The following is a 20,030-nucleotide window of genomic DNA, read 5'->3' as shown; positions in this document are numbered from 1 at the left end:
AGGCACTCACAGAAACAACTGCAGGGAAAGGATGGGGACAGTCATCCAACGTGGACACCAGCAGCATCCCTCCCTCTACGTTTGCCTTTGTGCACAGACACCACCTTCAAGCGGGGCTGGGAGCACTGCCCGTCGCTGAAATCACGCGATACACCCCATGCTAAGAATCAGTTTTCTGTTACTCACGGCTTTATTGCATGGAAACCATTTAGGATTATGCAGTCCCCACCAGGGTCTGCCCAGCACGCTTTTCAGGCAAAATGGTTCAGGGGTGTCTGGAAGTGACAGCTGGGGTAACTAAGCTGAAGAAAGGGTTATGGGATGGAACGGTCTAATGAACTTTCATTTGATACCTTTTGAGTGCCTGACTTTACAAACTTACGCACCCTGAAGGTATTTAACACATACGTAACGCACATAAATACCCACCCGGTAAAGCTGCTGTTCTGCACTTATCCACCGACACGGAAGCGGAAAGCAATGTATACAAACACACACTATACCTCTCCCCTTCCACTTGCAACACGCTGGCCATACGGCATCCTGCCCTTAGCCTCGTACAGCCAGGCCAATTAAACAGAAACTCTTCAAAGGTCCCCAGATAAAAGAGACATGCCTGCTCAGCCCAGTCAGAAAGGTCAACTCTGCCTGAAAGCATCACTGAGTGTGTCAAGCCTGCTCAGCCCACAGGCTTTTGTGTACCCAGGCATTCAGAGAGGCGCTCCAGGGCTGTAGGGTTATACTCACATTGCACGTTGAGCTGTACCAGGGCTTCCCGGGGTTTGATGTTAAAGCCATTGTACCTGGCTGTCTGACATTTATAGGTCCCGCTCATTTCTCGGCTCACGCTCTCCAGGCGCAGCTTCCCATCGTATGTCTCCATTGTCATTGTTCCTGAAGGCATGGGGGTTTCCTTATCTACCCGGGACCAGATGATGGGGGGCTTGGGCTTCCCTCGGACCTCGCACTGCAGCTCAGCCCGGGAGCCCTCCCGGACGGTGATTGTGGACTGACCCTTAGGGACACTGATGGTTGGTGGCACTAAAAGGGAGACAAGAAGGGCATTGTTATACAAGTTTCCAGCAAAACAAGGAATATTCTTGAGATGTTTGTGTTCAAGTCACACGAACAGCCCCGAACTCCGAAAGTTTCCACTTGGCAGAGTGCAGCCCCTACGGGAACACACTGCCCGTGTAAGCCATCCTACAAGGTCTGGCGCTGCAGGGCATCAGCGAAGGTCCAACAATGTATCCCAATGTCAATGACAAGTACCAGCTGTATTGGGACCTTCTGCCAGCTCCCACCCCTCTGGTTGCAAAATGCTGTCCAGCAGCAGGGCAAACACAGAGGAACCCAAAGGCAAAAGCCTCTTTGATCCATTTATCCACTTCTGGTCAGTGAATTTCCCAAACGCAATGGCAGTCTTTCAGCCAAGGAATAGAAGTCGTTATCTGCCAAGGTACCTAGTTCCCCTATACAGGTCAGACCCAAACCAAGGCTTAGAGGATTAGTGTTTGTAGATTGTATCTGCAGCCTTATCAGACATCCAGGACCCCTGTTCACCCCTAAACCACAGCAAGGAGCCAGGTCTGTTAAGTGCCTTTGCTTACTTTACATTGAGATTCACGGTGGATTAGTTATCTCCGGCTCACTCTAGCAAGAGACAGGTCCCAGCAAAGATGACTTCTGGCATCCCTTCCAGGCCAGGCTGGGAACAGCTCACCTAGCATGACTGTTGAGCTGGGTCTAGAGATGGAGGCACAGTAAGGCTCAGGAAATATCAATGGACAAACAAAACTTTTGCTGCTGATAAAGAAAGCTCCAAAGAAACCCAATGACCGCAGCTAAAGGGTGCAGAGGTGTCGGTGGGAAGAGGTTTGTTGTTCACGTCCTCAACTCCGCCAAGAACCAAAGGAAGGGGATGTAACATTGTCAGGTAACATTGACATTTTATTTGTATTAGGCTTCAGAGTTAACAGTTCAACTGAGGTAAACAGGGCTGTAATCATTTTCTGAAAGCTTTTTTGACAGTGGCGACGCTTGGATTGACACTTCCATAACTGCAAGGGCCATGTGCTTCGCTTCCATTTAAATCAAAGTTCAGAACTTGAGAGGCTGTAACAAGCTGGTCTGACCAATGTTAGCTCAATTCAACTCCAGCAAAGGAGAGCGTGCTACAGTAATTGCACACGTTACAGCCCGCAGCTGCTTTAAGAGCAATTTAGGATGGCTCCAGCCCAATTTCCCTCTGCTGTGACCTCCCCATGCAACAGGGAGGCCACATTTTCAATTCACAGTTCTCCCGTGGGCTGGGGATTCTCATCACACCCTGTCCCGCATGGCATGAAGGAACGACAGCGCTCTCAGTGCCCAGCACCACCAGCAGCTGCTCACCCAGTGAGAGGCAATTTTCTCCACGGGGAAAAGCTGTAAATTGTATTTGAAGATTTTATTTTTAATTAAAGCTATCTCTCCTTGGAGATGCTCAGCAGAGGCAGCCACCTTGGCGAGCTCAGGCTTTGCTCAGCAGGGAAACAGGGAGCCCCCGCTGCTGCCCTCCTGCTCTGAGCCTGCGGTCTGGGGAAACCTGATGGGTTTTTATGCAGGAATCACACGTTGGAGGTGGCTCATGTCTGCTCGTGGGGATGCCACATGCTGAACAGCCTCAGCTGCTGCATGAAGGGCTGCTCCAGCAGGGACAGCAGTTTCCACCCCCTGGGTCAGAAAGCAGTCCTGCTGGTGCAGGATGCCAAAGAGAGGTGTCAAAATGCCCCAGGCTGCATTCCTGTTCTTCCCCGCCAGCAGTATCCACAGGAGTATGTGGGGCTCACCCTCCACCAGCCGGGCCAGAGCACAGGGCAACCTGCCACCACACACATCTCCTTTGCGGTGGTGGCCAGCTGGCGCCTAGAGCAACATCTGCACCGACAGCCACTGCCCAGCCTTTTGGTGGGACCACCCAGGGTCTCCCAGCCCTTCACTGCTTTCTGCCCTTGCAGTCTGCAACACAACTGCACTCTGCCATCTAGTGATCTTGGGCAAAAAAGGATTGCTCCTGGTGGCACCAGCCACGTGAGGTTGGGAGAGCCAGCTTGGCACCAGGATTGGGAGGTTCCCATGGTGTCTGCTGGCACACAGAGAACCCTACTTGCCAGGGCTGCCAGCAGAAGGGAAGCAACGCCCTTTGGTGTTTAGTAGGTCCATGGCATGGTCAGGGCTCGGTCTCCAGGCTGATAATGAGCACTGGGCACAGTCCCATTGGGAGCATGCTGGCCTCAGCGTTTCTGCTGGGAGACAGGGGCTTCCCAAAGCATAGACAGCAGTCACAGCACCTTCTGCTGCGGGGCTGAAGGGAGGAACATCCAGAATCAATACTGGGACCAGTCCAACCAATAGGTTCAGCACAATGAGGGACTGAGAGGAAATGTTCTGTGAAGGTTCAGGACAAAAACTGTGGGCAGCTGGCTCCCCTTGGGAGTCCTCACCAGATTACGAGCCCAGTGCTGCTTTGTGCCATACCCTCAAGGTCCTGGAAAGGCAGCAAGATGACATGGATGTAACAGAGAGCAGGGCTGGACCCACCACTCCCCAGAAGCCAAAAGGCAGCCCCGAGACCCTGTGTTTCAGTCCCCAGGGTGACTGACAAATACACAGATTAGTCCTGTCCTCACCAAGCCATGGGGTGAAGCTTTGACTCTGATTTTAAAGGGGGGAGGCATTTATAATGCTTGGACTCCTACAGAGTGCCCAAGACAGATTGCAATTGCAATCCAGCAAACATTAAAGCTCTTCACAGAACTTGCTATGACAGATTACACCAATCTACTGGCCACAGCTCTGAAAGAAGGGACATTCCTCATAAGCAATGCCAAAGGGAGGAAAGAGCAGCTTGCTTTCTCTTTTATTCTCTTCCAAGCAAAGGGATGTCTGAAATTTGGTGAAATACCACCCCCTCCTTCTTCCTTCATGATTTGGAGGCTTCTCTGCACAATCACACTCTAAACCTGTCTCTGTAGCTTTGACTGGACTACACTTTGGACTTTTCATAGGGAAAAAACATAAAGGAAGATCTGCTTGGTGCACAACACTTCTGGCAGAGGGGCTGTAACTATTACCTGTCTCCAGTCTCAGCCAAATATTTGCCCAAGGATGTGAGAGGCTCACCTGTCTCTGAGGAGATGTTCACCTCCACGCTGAGGTCAGGAATGGGTGCTCCCTGGAAGGTAGCCACGCACAGGTAGGTACCATAGTCACTGAATCTCAGGTCAATAATCTCCAAGCTGCAGGTCACCGGTGGGAGCTCAGGGTCATTTCTGGTGATGAGCAACCGGTCTGAGAACCTGGCTGGTTTCCCATTCTTGTACCAGGAATAGACAACCTTCTCCTGAGGGACAGCATCCACGTGGCATGAAAGCTTCAAGTCCTGCCCTAACTGGATGGTCTCGCTCTCTTTGATCACATCAGGGGTGATTTGGAACGTGGCATTCTTCATAGCTAGGATGAACACAAATGCAAAACTGGTTAGGGACAGCAAAATGTCCTGCATAGGACAGGACAACAAGCTCTCTGCTCCTCAGAAAGGCAACATCTCCATGCGAAAGCCTGTCCCAAGATCTCCCCCAGTTATGTTCCTACAAAATATCCCTAGGGCCTCACATCTGGCCAGCTGGGATCATTCTCCAGCCCAGGAGAGTGCTACAGCCTGGTATGAGCCCCTCCTTCCACCCTGAAAATCCATGCCCGGAGAAAAAGGGCAACTTACAGCGCACCAGCAGGTTCACTGTCTTCTTTGCCGGGTTCCCCACGTTGTTGATGGCTGTGCAGTTGTAGTAGCCCGAGTCCTCCACGTGGATCCTCCAGATGGTGAGGTTGCCTCCTTGCACAAGGCTGTTGGGAGGCATTGGGCCAGGAGAGTGAGACCAAACCACCTCCGGATGCGGGTCACCACCCGTCAGAGAGCACTGCATAGTGATGTTGTCACCAGGATTGACCACCAGCGTCTCATTGACAGACAGCTTCAGAGCAGGTGGGGCTGGAAGAGGACAGAGAGTGACACTTCGGAGCTTGAAAAAGACCTACCCACTTGCCTGGGCACAGCTTCATGCTTTCTAGGATTTGTTCTTGGAGATGGCTGATTTGAGCAGGGAGAGCCGGAGGGAGCCCTGAATTCATTACAAATGCAAGGTGCCTGGGAACCTAAAGCATTATCATTACCATTTCTTTGAGTTAAAGCTCTTTTACGGTGATAGCACACTGCAGGCAGAACCTCACACCGCCCCAGAATGGAGTTCAAACCTAAAACGCTCCACCGCTAGCGCTTAGGATTGGGGCACAAGCTACAGATGATATCTGAACAGTGTTCAGTGCAGCTTCTCTAGGCTTAGGACTCTGGTCAGAATAAAAACCTGAACAACCCCTTTGCACAGCTCGGACTGGCAACCAGACAGACTTCTCAGTGGAAAACGCGAGGCTAGAGGCTTCTTGACTCCTGATGCAAACAATGCGCTGGGTGGTGTTGGGTTGACGGTTGGACTTGATGATCCTTGAGGTCTTTTCCAACCTTAATGACTCTGTGATTCTATAAACTACAGCAAGGCAGAAGGGCAATGAAAAGCCACTGTGGCTCTACATTACCGACCTGCACCACAACCAGTCTGCTCCCCTGCAGTGCCTTCTGCTCTCCCTGTATTTCACCCTCCTGACTCCAACACTATTGTGTGAATCACAGTTAGGCTGTTTATGGCTTCTACAGAAACAGCACACTGGTCCGAGCCCTAAGAAAGAAAGAAAACAAACAATGCAGGAGAACAAGAGATTCATTGTCACAAGGCATGGGAAGCTGCAGCCATGGATTGAGCTTAGCATAGAATCATCAAATAGAATCACAGAATGGTTTGGGTTGGAAAGGACCTTAAAGATCATCCAGTTCCACCCCCTGCCATGGGCAGGGACACCTCCCACTAGCCCAGGTTGCCCAAAGCCTCATCCAGCCTGGCCTTGAACCCCTCCAGGGATGGGGCATCCACATCTCAGGACCCGATCCAAAACACACTGGGAATTATGGAATGGTTTGGGTTGGAAAGGACCTTAAGCTCACCGGGATTTTGGTGTTTGCTGGACAGCGCTCACAACCCCAAGGGAAAGCCAGGCTGGGCACCAGGTGCATGCCCAGGCTCAGCCTGCTCCTTCTGCCTGGCCAGAGCTCCACCCTGATGGATGGGTGAAAGGACAGGCTTAGAGGAACCCGCCTGAACCCACCAGCTGTTCAGGTTCAGGGTTAGCTGGGACCAAACTTCTCCTTCCATATTGATGTGCTGTCCCAAGGAGTTTTGGGGAAGGTCTACCATTAAAATAAGGCTATCCCATGAGATGCCTCTCCATCTCTAACTCCCAACGAGATGTCTTTCAGAGGCAAAGCCTTTGCCAGGCAGCTGGAGCCTGACACAGAGGACCAGAACCTGTCTGCACCATAACATACCATGAAGAGCAGCTCTGCACCCCCTCCTAACCTCCTTCACCTCCAGAGGTGTCAAATACACTTTTCTGCAAACCTGGGGGCTACAGACCAGATCACAGGGATTGTCTTTCGTGCACAACTGAATAAATGAGACTGATTCCAAATGTCTAGGTAACCTCTCCTTTGAATACCCTAGTACCTGTTTTTGGTTTATTTTATTTCTGCACCCTTTTCACTACATTCCCCTTCAGGAACTGATCCAAAAAACTTCCCTTTGTATTCTCTATTTCATCCCATGAAAAGCCTTTTAAAGCCCCTGTCAGCACCATCGCTGGCTCCATCCAGACAGAGCTGAGAAAGTAGCAGTCCCCAGCACAAAGGCGGGGAGGATGTTTTAAGTAACAGCCATAATAATGCAAAATAAGACATTGTTCCATATTCATGAAGCTTGATTTAACGGCATCATTATTTCTGCCTCTTCTCTCCCTGGACCCCGCGTTAATGAGCTGTGCTGGATTTGTATGGGATCTCTGAATTACAGCCCATACAAACAAGGCGAGGAGGACCGCTCTCTTCCCAGCACCGGTGCCGTAATTTAGCAGCATGACTACTGGCGTGCTGGGATGTTGCTTTGGTGCACTGAATCTAGTGGCCTCTCCCTGTCCATGGCACATGCCAGAGGTGGCCAGCTGTGCCTAAGGAAGAAGGTGGCTCCTCTGCCACCTGCACTGGGCGTTTTGAGGCCAGTGGCTGGAGCCCTCGACTTTCAGGAGGCCACAATCTGCACTCAGAGCCTTCAAAAAGTCTCTTTGTTGGAGTCTTGGAAACATTTTGCAAGGGTTAATGCACAATAATCGGCAAAAGAAGGATTTGTACATCCTCTCCAAGCTCCAGGCAGTTTCATGAGACACTATGAAGTCCAGGAATGCAACAGCTCAACTCACTATGGTCGGGCAGGACACACTGGTGTCACTAACAGGCTGACAGCTGAGCGTAGCTGACACCAAATAGCTGGTCCTGCCTTCTGACATTGAACCGGTCTCAGGTTCACAGGGCACAGACAAACTGACAGACGCAGCATCTTGGTGGGGAATCTCCATCCATCCCCATCAGAGCCAGAGAAAGGCTGACACCAGCCTACATCCAGAGAGAAGATGTCAGAGCTGGGGAGCACAAACCAGAGGTCCTGCAGGCTCTGGGTAAGATGTAGGGCTCTTGCAGGGTTTGATGTGCACGTATCTGACCAACACTCATCTTGCCCAGTTCTGGGTAAGGCAGCATGGAAAAAAAAGGTCGTGTGTGCATGTGAGAGGGAGGCAGGGAAATGGCAAAGCTGTCACCCACACAGCTCCAGGGAGCTAGCTCCCACGGTGTGCCCCAATGCAGAGCCCTGGCTGTGGCAGCTTCCACCCCCACTCCCACTCCTGTCAGCAGACAGGGGTTAACAGTCTGCAGACATTGTTATGCAGGAGATGAATCTCATTTATTTGTAACCTGTGGCAATTCCTTTTGTTCTTGGCTCAGGAAACCTGCTGGCAGAGTCTGCCGAGCAGCAAAAGGACCATTAAAAACAAAGAGTCGCTTTCAATTCCCTTTGAAGTCCAATTTGCTGCAGTAAAACTGCAGGAGAATTAACCAGCTAGGGCTGCTTAATTTTGCAGAAATCGAGGCAGGGGAGAACGTCAGCCTGACCCTGTGCTGAGCTGGTCCTGTGGCTCTGCAGACCCAACCTGCTGCTCTAGAGCCACACACCAGAGCAGGACAGAGGAGGAGCAGGGGAAACCCCTTTCCTGTTCAAGTTGCAGCCCAAGAACCCATCCCCTGCTGCAAGGGCCAAGCTGCTGACGCAGAGGTCAGGAGAAACACATCTCCTTGGTGGAGACTACCATCTGCCCAAAGGCCACTGCCAGAGGAGCCAAAGCGAGCCAGCTGAGGAACAGCAAATGAACTGGGAAGAGAAAATTCCCTTGGCCTGACATGACCTGACCCAACATAGTACTTGGGCCTACAAATATTTAAGAGTGATTTCCATGCACCTCGGCACCCTTTGGGCGCTCCTCGGTAGCAAAGGCACCAGGATTCTGGGCACAGCCAAGGTGATGGAGGCTGTGAAAGCACGAGCGCAAGAGGGAAAGAAAAGACTTAAACACAAAAGGAGGGAATTAAATATTTTTCTTTAAATATTTTCTAGTCTACGGACAATACTACCTACAGGGCAAGTAAGCCAGATAATATTTCATGTTTAATATACTTGTGTTATTTAACATAAACCCTGCTCAGCTTGTAATCCAATTTGCTATGTGCCCCTTTGAGCTTGTAGTATCAGGCTCCCCTGTAACTATGCATAAATATGCAGCTATAACTAAACAAGAGGAAAAAAAGAACTAGAGGTACGTGCTACGTGGTCCAGGATCAGAGCTTAGGTAAGTACCTAAGAAACTGGTGTAAATTCAGCTGTACCACTGGCTTCTGATCTGGCTACGACCTGAAAATGCCTCCTACTCAATAAATGGGCTGGACCAAAAAGAATAGTTTCCCTGTGCTTGGGCTGGTAGGGGGGGTAGAGATATGAAGAGAAATTTGATTTTCTAACTCTTCAAAGGTAAAGACACAACAGGGAAGAAGAGCTGGATGAGATTGCTTTCTTCATCATGAGCACCAGATAAGTTTTTGAAGGGAATATTCCAGTATTCGCTACAGTCTCATCCTGAGAGAGTCAGGCAGTGGTATGAGTTGCTCAAGACGCGTTCCAAGATCTTACTAGATAGAGAAAATATATATATATATTTTTTTACATTAGCTGTAGCTTGCTTTCTTAATCTCATTTTCTGTCTTCTTTCTACATAAAATGATGCAACTATTGCTCAGCACCTTGGGCTCAAGTCAGATCAATAAACATAATTTATACAGTACCAACAATATCCCATCAACAGTTGGCAACATCAAAAGAGTTCTGTTTCCACTGCACAAGGATGACACAAGGGATGCAAACTGCTTTGTGCTACATTACAGAGGTGAATAATTCAAACAACTACAATGCCTTTCTTTCTGATCATGGGACACCCCAGGGCTGGAAGCAATTTCCTGACATTTACTTATTATTCAAAACTATTCAACACATGTGTGGGCTTTGTGGGTGAGGGGGTTTTTGTGGGTGTGTTGTTTTTTTTTTTAATGGACAGGTTGCAACCAGGTCTTTGCAAGTATTTGGCACGTGTTAGCGAGTTATCAGTGAGTTCTTGCAGGTCAAGCAAGAAGCACCAAACTGGAGGCGCACTCAAGCACTGCTGGGATGAATATCAGTGTAAAATTTATTTATCAGGAAGGCACTGGAGATATGTGCTTTCCACAAGCATCGGCACCAGCGGAGCCCGTTAGCTGGGAGGTGCTGAGCAAACCAGGCCAGAGTCACACATGAATGAATTATTTGTAAGAACTCCTGCAGCATCTGCCCCGCTCTAGACTGTATCGAATCTATTTTTAAAGTCACTTAGAATTATAAATAAATAAACCACTGTCTGTATTAAAAACTACATAGTGCTTCAACACCTCCACGTAGCCTGTTTTAATGATCCCACAGCAGGTCTGGCCAAAGCACCGGCTACACGCAGAGCTACAAGAAATTAGAGCATCCCTGGCCACGACACTTGTGCGTGAAGGATTCGTCATCCTAGCAGCCACGTCCATGAACACGAGGTGCTGCGGGACCCGGACAGGGTGCTGGGTTACCCTGGTTGAGCAGCCCTGGAGGGGTCAGAGGGCTGTGGGGACCTTCTGCATCCCCCTCTTACCTGTGGTATTTGTGAGCTGGAAGGTGATGGATTTGTCAGGGATGCTGCAGACGTTGCGGACGGACACCTGGCACGTGTAGCTGGCGTAATCCTGGGGCCGCAGGTTCTTCAGCTTCAAGACTTTGGTTTCACCCTTGGGAGTCAGGGGAAAAAAGGGAGGAAAAAAGACACAGGGGTATAAAGCACAGCTCGTTATTGCAGGTCCATAACCTGTTCCAAAGTTCACAGATTACCAGGAGTTCCCATTGAAACCCTGGGGAACTGGGCAGACTCCAAGCCCTGCTAGCTATATACAAAGGAGACGCAAATCTTTGCCGTGGTAACTCCACCTCCAGGATTTCTCAAAACACCCAGCAACTGACTGACATTTAACCTGAGAGCACTGCCAAACAGGTCTAGGCACAATTCCTCATCAACCGCTGTCAGAATCATCTTGTTGAACTACAAAAACCCCCAACATCCCCAAACAGACCCTGGGATGTCCCAGGGAGATGTCAGTAAGAACTCAAGGGAAGTCACTGGGGTCTCGACATTGCAAACCCAAAGCAAATCACAGCAGATTCAGGCACTAATGGTGGCCTAAATATGGCAAGTTCAACAGTTAGGCTGTAAAATTTTGCAGTACAGGGGAAAATAGATAATTCAGAGAAATACTCAAAAAACTTCCCCCCCCAAAGCTTTCTGATCTGTCTTCTCCAGATTCCCATCTCATTTCTGCTGGTGTAAATCCAGAGTGACTGCTCAGACTCTGATAGCTTTTTCTCATACTCTAACAAAGTCCTTCCCTGGCACCCCATTAGTTACTGACTCGTTATAGAAACGGAATCAAGTTGCTAGATTAACAATAGATGCATTCTGTATATTTTTATTTATGGAATGCGGAAAGCTCCGAGATGCATCCCGTGGTTTGCACACCCTGCAACTCATATGTCTTCCCGTGACAGCTTATTGCTGTTTTTCTTGTGTTTGTCTAAATCCCATTTGCAGAAACCATTCCATAATTGCCTGCAAATGTGAGAAGGTGTCAGCACAACAAATCCTCTCGAGGACCACCTCAAGGGACTGGACGATGAGCTCAGGCACGCTAATATGCAGAGAACAAAGATCTGAACTGAGTAAATTAGAAAGATAAACACCTAGGAGACCAATAACCCCATGAAAGTCCTGTCCCCTGAGATTTGCTGCTATGTCACACAAATGATGACATTTACAATGTGCATGTCAACTACTTACCGGCTCATATGTATCCCGCTTATTGATTAGTAAACGTTGTGCAAATGTGTATAAACCTTCAGTGTAAATAAGTTTTAAAAAGCTTAAACAGGAAATTCGTCACCTCATTTTTAATGTAAAAGCCTACCCAAACCTGCCATTGATACCAGTTAATCTCTACGGCAATATTACAAACCCCTGGGAAAGGTGCTTTGTTAAACAAAGTGCATCTGAGCTCCGGCAAGACTTTCCCCTCCCAACGGCACTGCAGAGGTATGTTTTTGTTAACTTCAACTCTTACCAACTCAAACTCAATGCTGGTGCTAAGGAGAGGACCATAAGGGCACGCCTGTGGGAGCACAGCAGTCCTAACACCCTTTCTCTCAGAGCTGGGAATGACCCATCGTGGTGGGAGCATCGCCCAACAGGAGCTGCAGGATGCTGGGTCATTCACATGTTAATGCTGCAACGCGGTGAATTTCTGCCAGATACCTTATTTAGCTGAATATCTCAAGCCCTAAGACATCTTCTCATTAAGCAATGTCTCTTGTTAATTACACTGAGCTTAGCAAAAGCTGGAAGAGCCCACGGTGGCTTCCTTTAAGGTCGGGGTGTCACAGTTGGAGGCCACACAGCACTGGACTGGACAAAGCTCTCTTCAGGGCCAAAGAGCAGTGCTGTCCCACAGCATTTCTGCAAATCTGCTGCTAACCCACAGCTCTCTTCTCTCATCACCCCGAACGTTTCCATTTGGCTGGCCATTTCCACGACCTACGGAGATGGCGTCTCAATAAAACATGAACACAACTACATTAACTGAAAGGTTGCCTGGGGCATCACTCTGAAACCAAACTCAGCCAGAATGTGCTCAGAGCCCAGCTTTGGGAGCGTGGGGAGGTGCATGGGATGAAACTGGTGTCCTGGGGAGGTGCCCTTTCAGCCCTCCCGTCCCACCCATCACTGCTTCATGCTGCCTCATGGTCTTGCTGGAAGTGCTGGAGCTGGTTAGCATCTGAAGGACATTCAGAGCCAGAGCTCAGCTTAGGATAACGTGCCCAGAGTGCTTGGTGAAAGAAAAATACTCCTCCCCATCTCCCAGGGCATTGGCAGGCTCATTACTGGGAAGAAAGTGGAGTTCAGAGGGGTAGGGCATGGGATGCCCTAGGGATGCACAAGGGATGTGGATTCCCTGTTACAGGACGACAGTCAGAAGGTGTCCAGGCAGTTGGGTTGCCTTTGTTGTTTGTGGCCATTAGGAAAAGCTCATCATCATTGACCCCAGGGACCCCACGGCAGTGCCTGCTGTTTGCTCACGCTGCTAAACAGGAAGAGCTTCCCCAGATTTATGGAGCTTGTGTGCTCAATTAAGGAAAAAAAGTAATGGTAGACAGAAGAGACCCGATGTGGGGCTGTTTTTGCTTTGATTTTAGTCTCATCCAACAGCCACATGAGGGGACCTGTGACCTGCTCTCAGGGACAGCACCAAAAAGAGCAAGGGACTTCCAGGCTGTCACACTCCCTCCTTCTGCTCTGCTCCTCTTGTACCCTGGGAACCCACACGCAGAAGGAGGCTCTACCAGCCCTTCTGGAGACAACGCTCCCTGCACTGGCCACCACCCCCTCCCCAGCATCGGAACCCATGCAGGGAAAGAAGCGCCTGCTTCCAGGGAGGAATCTGGATCAGCGAGATGCTCAACACAAGCTGGTGGAGGGTTTGGTTTGTTTTTTTCACCTGTGTGTAGAGGGGTTCGTAGATGTCCACACCATTGTCCTGACTGTGGGAAAGTGTCTCAGCTCCCCGTTTCCAGATGAAGCGAGCTGGCGGGTTGGAGTTGACAGTGCAGCGGAGGAAGACAGTCTTCTCTTGGTAGAAGCTGCCACGTACGTCACTGATGGTCTGGTGCACAGTGAGAACAGGTTCATCTAGATCTGGAAGGAAGATAAGGAGGGCCGCAGCGGTTGTTAGTGATGCTTGGGCTGCACGGACAGCCTGCAGAGCACCAGGCACCACAGGGGAGAGGGGAAGCTCCCACACATTTGGCTGATGCCAACTGCTGAATTAAGAGCTGATCTGAGGGCAGGTCACACAAACAACATCAAAAGGGAACAGACAGGAGAAGCCAAAATTCTCCTGCTCACCACACAACCTTCAGAGAACAGAAAGCACCCTCTGGTTTGCAGATCTTACATGGTCCTCCAGCAAACTGCCGGCCGGCCACGTGCCTCTCAGACCAGGTTGTTGCTTCACCTTCCCCAATGAAACTCCAAATCACTGCTCTCTACTCCAGTGAGACATCAGAAGGATCCCAGGAAACTCTGCTCCACTGTCATTTCTTCTGCTCCCACTTTCCACATCCCTCCTGAAATCACGGGGCTCAGCCCACGGCTGGGAGATGCCCACACAAAGGACATGACAAACCTTCAAGGCACAGGGTAGTAGAAGTAAGGACAAGATCAAGGAGCCGAGATGGAGAGAGGAGCAAGTCTCATTGGGTGCCATGTGAACACAAGATGCAACAACACTGTGAAAGGTATCTACAATTTATTTCTCTTCCTATTAGAATATCCTCGGTGTATTCTCTTATTTTCAAGGTCTGTACTGACTCTCCCTCTTCAGCAACTTCTGCTCACTTCATCCCTATCACCCACCCCTAAACTGGTCCGATTCTTTTCAGTTTTCTCCCTTTACAGAAAATATTCCTTATCACTCCCTCACCATGCCTGTACCAGAGACGCAGCCGTCATGATCGGATCCATGGTCATCAGTCACTTCACTTGCAAGGACACAAGCAACAGCCCTGCAGGGAGGATATTTTCTCCATCCACCCAGGGCACACTGCTCCCCAAGGGCTGCCCTCCTGCTAAAAAGGGGATCATTTTCTCGGGCTTTTGCACCCAGACACCGATGTTTGAACATCAAGGAAGCATGGGCAAAACCTCAGAGGAATTCTCCTCCCAGAACCACCTGGAGACTGACTGGGGTTAAATGTAAGGATCCCATTTGACAAGATGGGACCAACTGACCCTCTAAAACTGAAATCTGTCCCCATGCTCTTAAACACGTCTTATAAGGCAGCTGTTGAGCTCAGCTGAAGCAATTCTACATTTTTAGCAGCCTTATGACCCCATCCTCAACTGCGAGGAAACTGAGGCACATGCACCCAGTATCCCCTTGTGCTGCCAGCACTGTCTTCCACATGTTAGCCGAGAGGAAAAGGACACATGCCTATCACCTCCTGCAATCCTATGCCACCTAGTTTCACAATATTTTATTTTAGAGATCTGTAAGTTTGAAAGTCTCACTCCCAGAAAGGAAGGGAGAAGCAAGGATGAGTTTCTGCTAACGTGTCATCCCAATAACGCATCTTCTCTGCTGAATCACAAGTGCCAACTTGTGGATTTGCATATTTTAATGAGCTGTATGCTTGGTAGACAGCAATTGTAATGGGACCTGAGATTTGTCGGCTTGACCACACCATAGCTCAGAGGTACGAGTAGAGCCATTAGCAGAACAATGACAAGGCACCAAAAAAAAAAAAAAAAAATCAAAACCCAGACAACCCAAGGCTGAAGAAAAATATACACAAGTGGAAAAAAAAACCCAACCAAAACACAACACTCCTCTCTCTATATAGTGCTGTCTCCATGTGGCCATAGGGTGACTGAATTTTTCACTAAAATTCTTTTGGACCAGGACCTTGGGCACAGCCTCTCCTCCTTCCCCCTTCTTTGTCCTTAACCTTCCTTTATTTTTTCACAGTTTACATGAGTAACTCTGTAGCCACCATCCTTCCGAGGCTCCATTTCTCAGCAGGATGCATGGCAAAACACTTCCCTTACTGATCAAAGAAGATACCACTTGGGTCTCCTGGCTCCCAGCTACTCCCCACACAGAAAACAACATTTTCCTTTCAGTTGCTAAACCTTTCCTCCCTCGAATCTTTCAGAATTCTTTCGTAGCAGCCAGCTCGAGGTCTAGCCCTCCTGAGAAAAGCTAAAATAGGACCTGCGACGATATGTATGTCCTTGATGTACGAGTAACGCCGCTGATGTCAGTGAGCTGCACAAATGATAAATTTGGCCCCAGGCTGCTTATGGAGATGATCACATGGGATGTTTCATGCGCAAGAGGAGCTCGTAAACATCCATTCTTTCTTTTTCTTTACTTTCCCTCTCTCCCACACAGCAATACTCCAAACAGCAGCTGCCTCTCTGCCAGTATCTAACCAATACTTTAAAGTCTCACTTGATGCCCTCTTGGGGCAAAGGAATAACTTGCGACACAGCTTAGTGGTTCCAGTTTAATATCCTCTTGGCACCAGTGGCTCTCCGCACAACCTCATCGTCTAATACTAAAAGTATGAGTGAGGACTAGCACTAGCTGTCAAAGACACCAAGGTTCACATGAGGGTGATTACTTACCTCCAACTACAAATTGGGATGTGGGGAAAGAAGGGGTTTGTTTTCAAATTCTGGTTCATTCAGCTGAAGGTTGCCTGGGTGAGCATTCAACAAAAAAACTGCGACTTTTCCTGTGTGTTCCCTTATAACGACTGCAAAGACTAGCAGAAAATAGCCTCTCCTCCCCAAAACCCAAATGAGCAGAACAGAGGTGCGTTACCAAGTCCATCTGCAGAGTAGATGTTAGTATGAGAAAGCCCTTGGCCATCCCATTAGCCCCATAGTTCTACAGGTCAGAGCTGTATGAGGGACCACAGGACACTACATCACTCTAGCTCCAGTCTGCACCCCAGAAGTAAAGGGAACACCCTTAGCATGTAAGAAAATTCACGCCACGGTCCTGTTCCTAAAGACACAGGTTCTGGCAAGGTGTCCTACTAAGGCTTAAGAAAAGCAAGACCCATTTGCAATGGAGAGCTATCATACTCCTCCACCACGTGCAGGAGAAGAAACAGGCAGAGAAGCCAAGCAGGTCTAGGTGAGCATCAGGACTCCTCCAAAGCTACACAATGCCCATAAAGAGATGCTCATCCTATCCAAAGGAGGTGCTGATGAAGCAATCTATCTTCCAAACCTGCAGGATGGTGCTCATGCTACACTACCCCCTGTACAGGGCAGGGCAAGGGAGGGAGAGAGATGGGAGCTGCTCCAAGCCATAGAATACAACTGTGGATCATGAGTCTACCAAAGGCTAAGGATGTTCAAGTCCCTGGTGTACTTTGTGAGGGTCACAATACCTAAAAGGAAGGCAGCAGGCTGCCTGAACGCACTAGCTCTCATCCCAGGGTTGGACAGCAGGACTAAAAGCAGCTCTTAGGGGTAACAGTTGTCATCAGCAAAGTTATGCCCAGACTCCAGGCAGGTCCAGGGGTTTTGATGAAGCAAAGAGGTCTTTTATAATACTTTCCATCTTTTTAGCATCAACTTCCTGCTGCCTAGGCCTTCTCAGAAGATATGAGTGAGGAGAGGGATTTGGTGTTGCTGGGGTTGGAGGGAACTGGAATAGTGGATAACCAAGGACAATGAGCAGAATGGTCATCTTCCCCAAGACAACAAATCTCATCAAACGTTGTCTAGACTTTATTTCTTTGATTCCTCCCCTATGGGGGTTATGGGATAAAGTTTAATCTCCCTCCCTTTTGGCCTCAGCAGCCCAAGAATAAACAACATTAAGCCAGCATGAGAAACCTTCAAAACTTGGGGCCCAAGGTGGAGAACCACTAACAGCATCTCTGGGACACAAGAAGGACGGGCACTGGAAACATCGAGTCACTGCTGAGACTGAGGGGTCCTCACAGCTTCCCTCACATTCACCCCATCATAACCCAGCCTGCTCAGGTGCATCCCAGAGCCTTTTGCTCTGCAGAGGCACCAATGCTGGGAGGAGGGACTGGTTTCCGGAATGCCCCCAGCATCTGAGGCACCACCAACTTCAAGAAGCATCGGTCCTGCAAAACGAATCCAAAGCAAGCAGAAGCCATCTACAACACTACATCTGAGACAAGTGCTCGGGGCCCCTGGCAGCGACAGACATCACAGCACCTCGATAGGAACAACTCCCATGGACAGGCAGAGCTATGGATCTAACCCCCTAGGGGAAATGGACCCTCAGGACACCACAACAGTCCCTTTGCTCCTGAATCAGGTGCACGTGGTCCTAGGGCAATGCAGGTCCCTGCCAGCCCCACAGCGACGCAGAGACATGCAGTAGAACTGTGGGAAAGTCTGGGTTGCCGCTAAACGACTTACACTGCACATCTACTCGAATGGACTTGATGGCAGGGACCCCAACCCCATTTTCTGCTTTACAGTAATAGCGGCCCCCCTGCAGCCTTTGGATCTTCTCAATCCGAAGGGTCTCGTTAAGCACTGATGTCTCTTGGAATTTGTCCGATGCGCTGCCAGCGGTTTTGGTCCATCTCACCTGCACGAGAAGATCAAAAGAAATGCAAGCAATGAGTGAACTAGAGATATCCCAGGGGAAAAGCAGCACTCCTTTTGCTCCTCTTCACCCTCCTCCCCAGCCACCCTCAGAAACGGGCCCTACAGCACCACCAGACCTTACCAAGCTTCAACTGCTGATCTCACTATGTCTCAGTAGACCCGCTGCTGATTCCCATCCATCGCCAATCCCCACGTCCCAGTGGCCAGAATAACTCCCCAGTTCCCCCAGACACACACAATGCATTTTTACCGCTCCTGCTCTGGTCTTGTAAACCCAGCAGCTTGGTTAGGTTTACACCACTATCTGCACAGCACAGGACTTTCAGCATTAAGCCTTGGGACCCCATCTGGCTAGCAAGCCACGAAGGTACAGCAGACATCAGCTCACAGCTAGGGAGCTTTTATCTTTCATCTTTCTCTGGACAGCAAGGCTATTTCTCCTGTTTGCTCTTCCAGGTAAGAGTGAGAAAACACAGTTGCTGTCTGGCTCCTGCCCCCTTCCCACAGGGAACTCCTGTGTATGTTATTTTTATAAGTCATCCTTTTGCAGTACACAAGCTTTTACTTTGATTTTAAAGATACGGAAAAAGATAAAAAAAAAGTCCCTTCAGGTTTCAAGCTATCTTGCATTTTTTATCCTTATGTTACTTGACTGAAGAACCTGTCTTGCAGGGGCAACAAAGATGCATATTTCTTGGTGAACAGTGGCAAGAGGACAGCACTCCTGAAGACTGAATGGTTGCTCTTACATCTGGAATGAGGTACAGCCCAAGCAGTGGGTACTTATATCCAGCAAGATCAGCCAAGAGAAAGGAGACAGACTTTCACAGAATCATAGAATCATTAAGGTTGGAAGAGACCCCAAGGATCATCAAGTCCAACCGTCAACCCAACACCACCCAACCCACTAAACCCTGTCCCCAAGCACCACATCTACACGTTTCTTGACCCCCTCCAGGGATGGTGACTCCACCACTTCCCTGGGCAACCTGTTCCAATGTTTGCTCACTCCTTCAGTGAAGAAACTTTTTCTAACATCCAGCCTAAACCTCCCCTAAACGTTCATTCAACACTGGCCACAGATAAGATGGACCACATACCTTGACCGTTCTGCCAGACTTTGCCTAAAGTTCACTGCCACCACCTGATTGATGCTGATGCTCTAGAAAGAGCAGGGATATCTACATCCCACTCCCAGAGCAGCAGGCTAAGCAGATTTTCAGAGCTAATGACCATGGATTTATTTAGCCTTTGTAGGCCTATTATGAAAATGTCTGAGGGCCCCAAGACTCTCAGAATCTCCTGTTTGCAAGGACACTTCAGCCAGCATTTTAATCTTTTCAATTTCAACCTCATTTAAGTATTTTGGCCACATTTTCATGCTTTAATGACTGCCTGATAGAAAGGAAAAGAAAAGATTAAACAAAGGTTAGGTTAAGAGCTGCTCAGCCGGGGAAGAAATCCCCAGGATGAGGAAGGAGGGCAGAGATAGGACATGTTTTATGTGCGTGGGTTCCAGCCTCCCTGGTCATGTCTGGTTCCATTCTCTGTGTCCCCCTTGCATGTCTGGGCAACGACAAGCCACAACGTTGCCCACTAGCATGCTATCTCCACCAGGCTCTGCTCCAGCCATCTCTCTGGCTACTCAGGCTCAAATCCCTGCAACCTGCCGGCACCTTCCCACACATCCAACATCCTTCAACAAGGCCAGCCCTACCATCTTTCTTGTTTCTGATGTACACAGCTATCATCTGCCCACCACTGGCACAAGCCTAGGCTGGCTATTTTTGCTGGCCTGGCTCAGATAATTTCCTCTTTATTGTTTCCAGGATATGCTTGGATGGATAATCCATCTCAAATCCTGGTGGATGAGTCTCTCTCCCTCTCCTTTGTCATTGCCTCTTAGCCAATAACTCCTCACAAGCAAGTCCACAGAGGGGTTAATCGGTGTATGCAGATGTATGGCTTCTCAGCACAAATACCTTTGGCAGGATTGGGGAAGGGGGCCAAGAAGGCTTTCATAGAATCATAAAGGTTGGAAGAGACCTCAAGGATCATCAAGTCCAACTGTCAACCCAACACCACCCAACCCACTAACCCATGTCCCCCAGCACCACATCTACACGTTTCTTGAACACCTCCAGGGATGGTGACTCCACCACTTC

At 49.2% G+C, this 20,030-nt stretch overlaps 1 protein-coding gene across 1 annotated transcript in view; it reads right to left on the bottom strand.

Annotated features, from left to right (window-relative positions):
* Positions 1-747: 747 nt before the first annotated feature.
* MDGA1 (MAM domain containing glycosylphosphatidylinositol anchor 1) overlaps positions 748-20,030 on the bottom strand; it is a gene marked incomplete at both ends in the record, with an annotated part of 19,761 nt that continues 478 nt past the window's right edge. Inside the window, 6 exons of the mRNA XM_010072619.1 lie at positions 748-1,041; positions 4,165-4,494; positions 4,763-5,032; positions 10,249-10,381; positions 13,193-13,389; positions 17,671-17,845. Coding sequence (XP_010070921.1) covers positions 748-1,041; positions 4,165-4,494; positions 4,763-5,032; positions 10,249-10,381; positions 13,193-13,389; positions 17,671-17,845 — 1,399 coding nt within the window. The remainder of the gene's footprint in view (positions 1,042-4,164; positions 4,495-4,762; positions 5,033-10,248; positions 10,382-13,192; positions 13,390-17,670; positions 17,846-20,030) is intronic.

This window comes from Pterocles gutturalis, unplaced genomic scaffold, assembly GCF_000699245.1.
Source record: "Pterocles gutturalis isolate BGI_N339 unplaced genomic scaffold, ASM69924v1 scaffold19407, whole genome shotgun sequence".
Classification (NCBI taxonomy): domain Eukaryota; kingdom Metazoa; phylum Chordata; class Aves; order Pterocliformes; family Pteroclidae; genus Pterocles; species Pterocles gutturalis.
The sequence above is the reverse complement of the archived record's forward strand: the minus strand, read 5'-3'. Positions and strand labels throughout refer to the sequence as shown.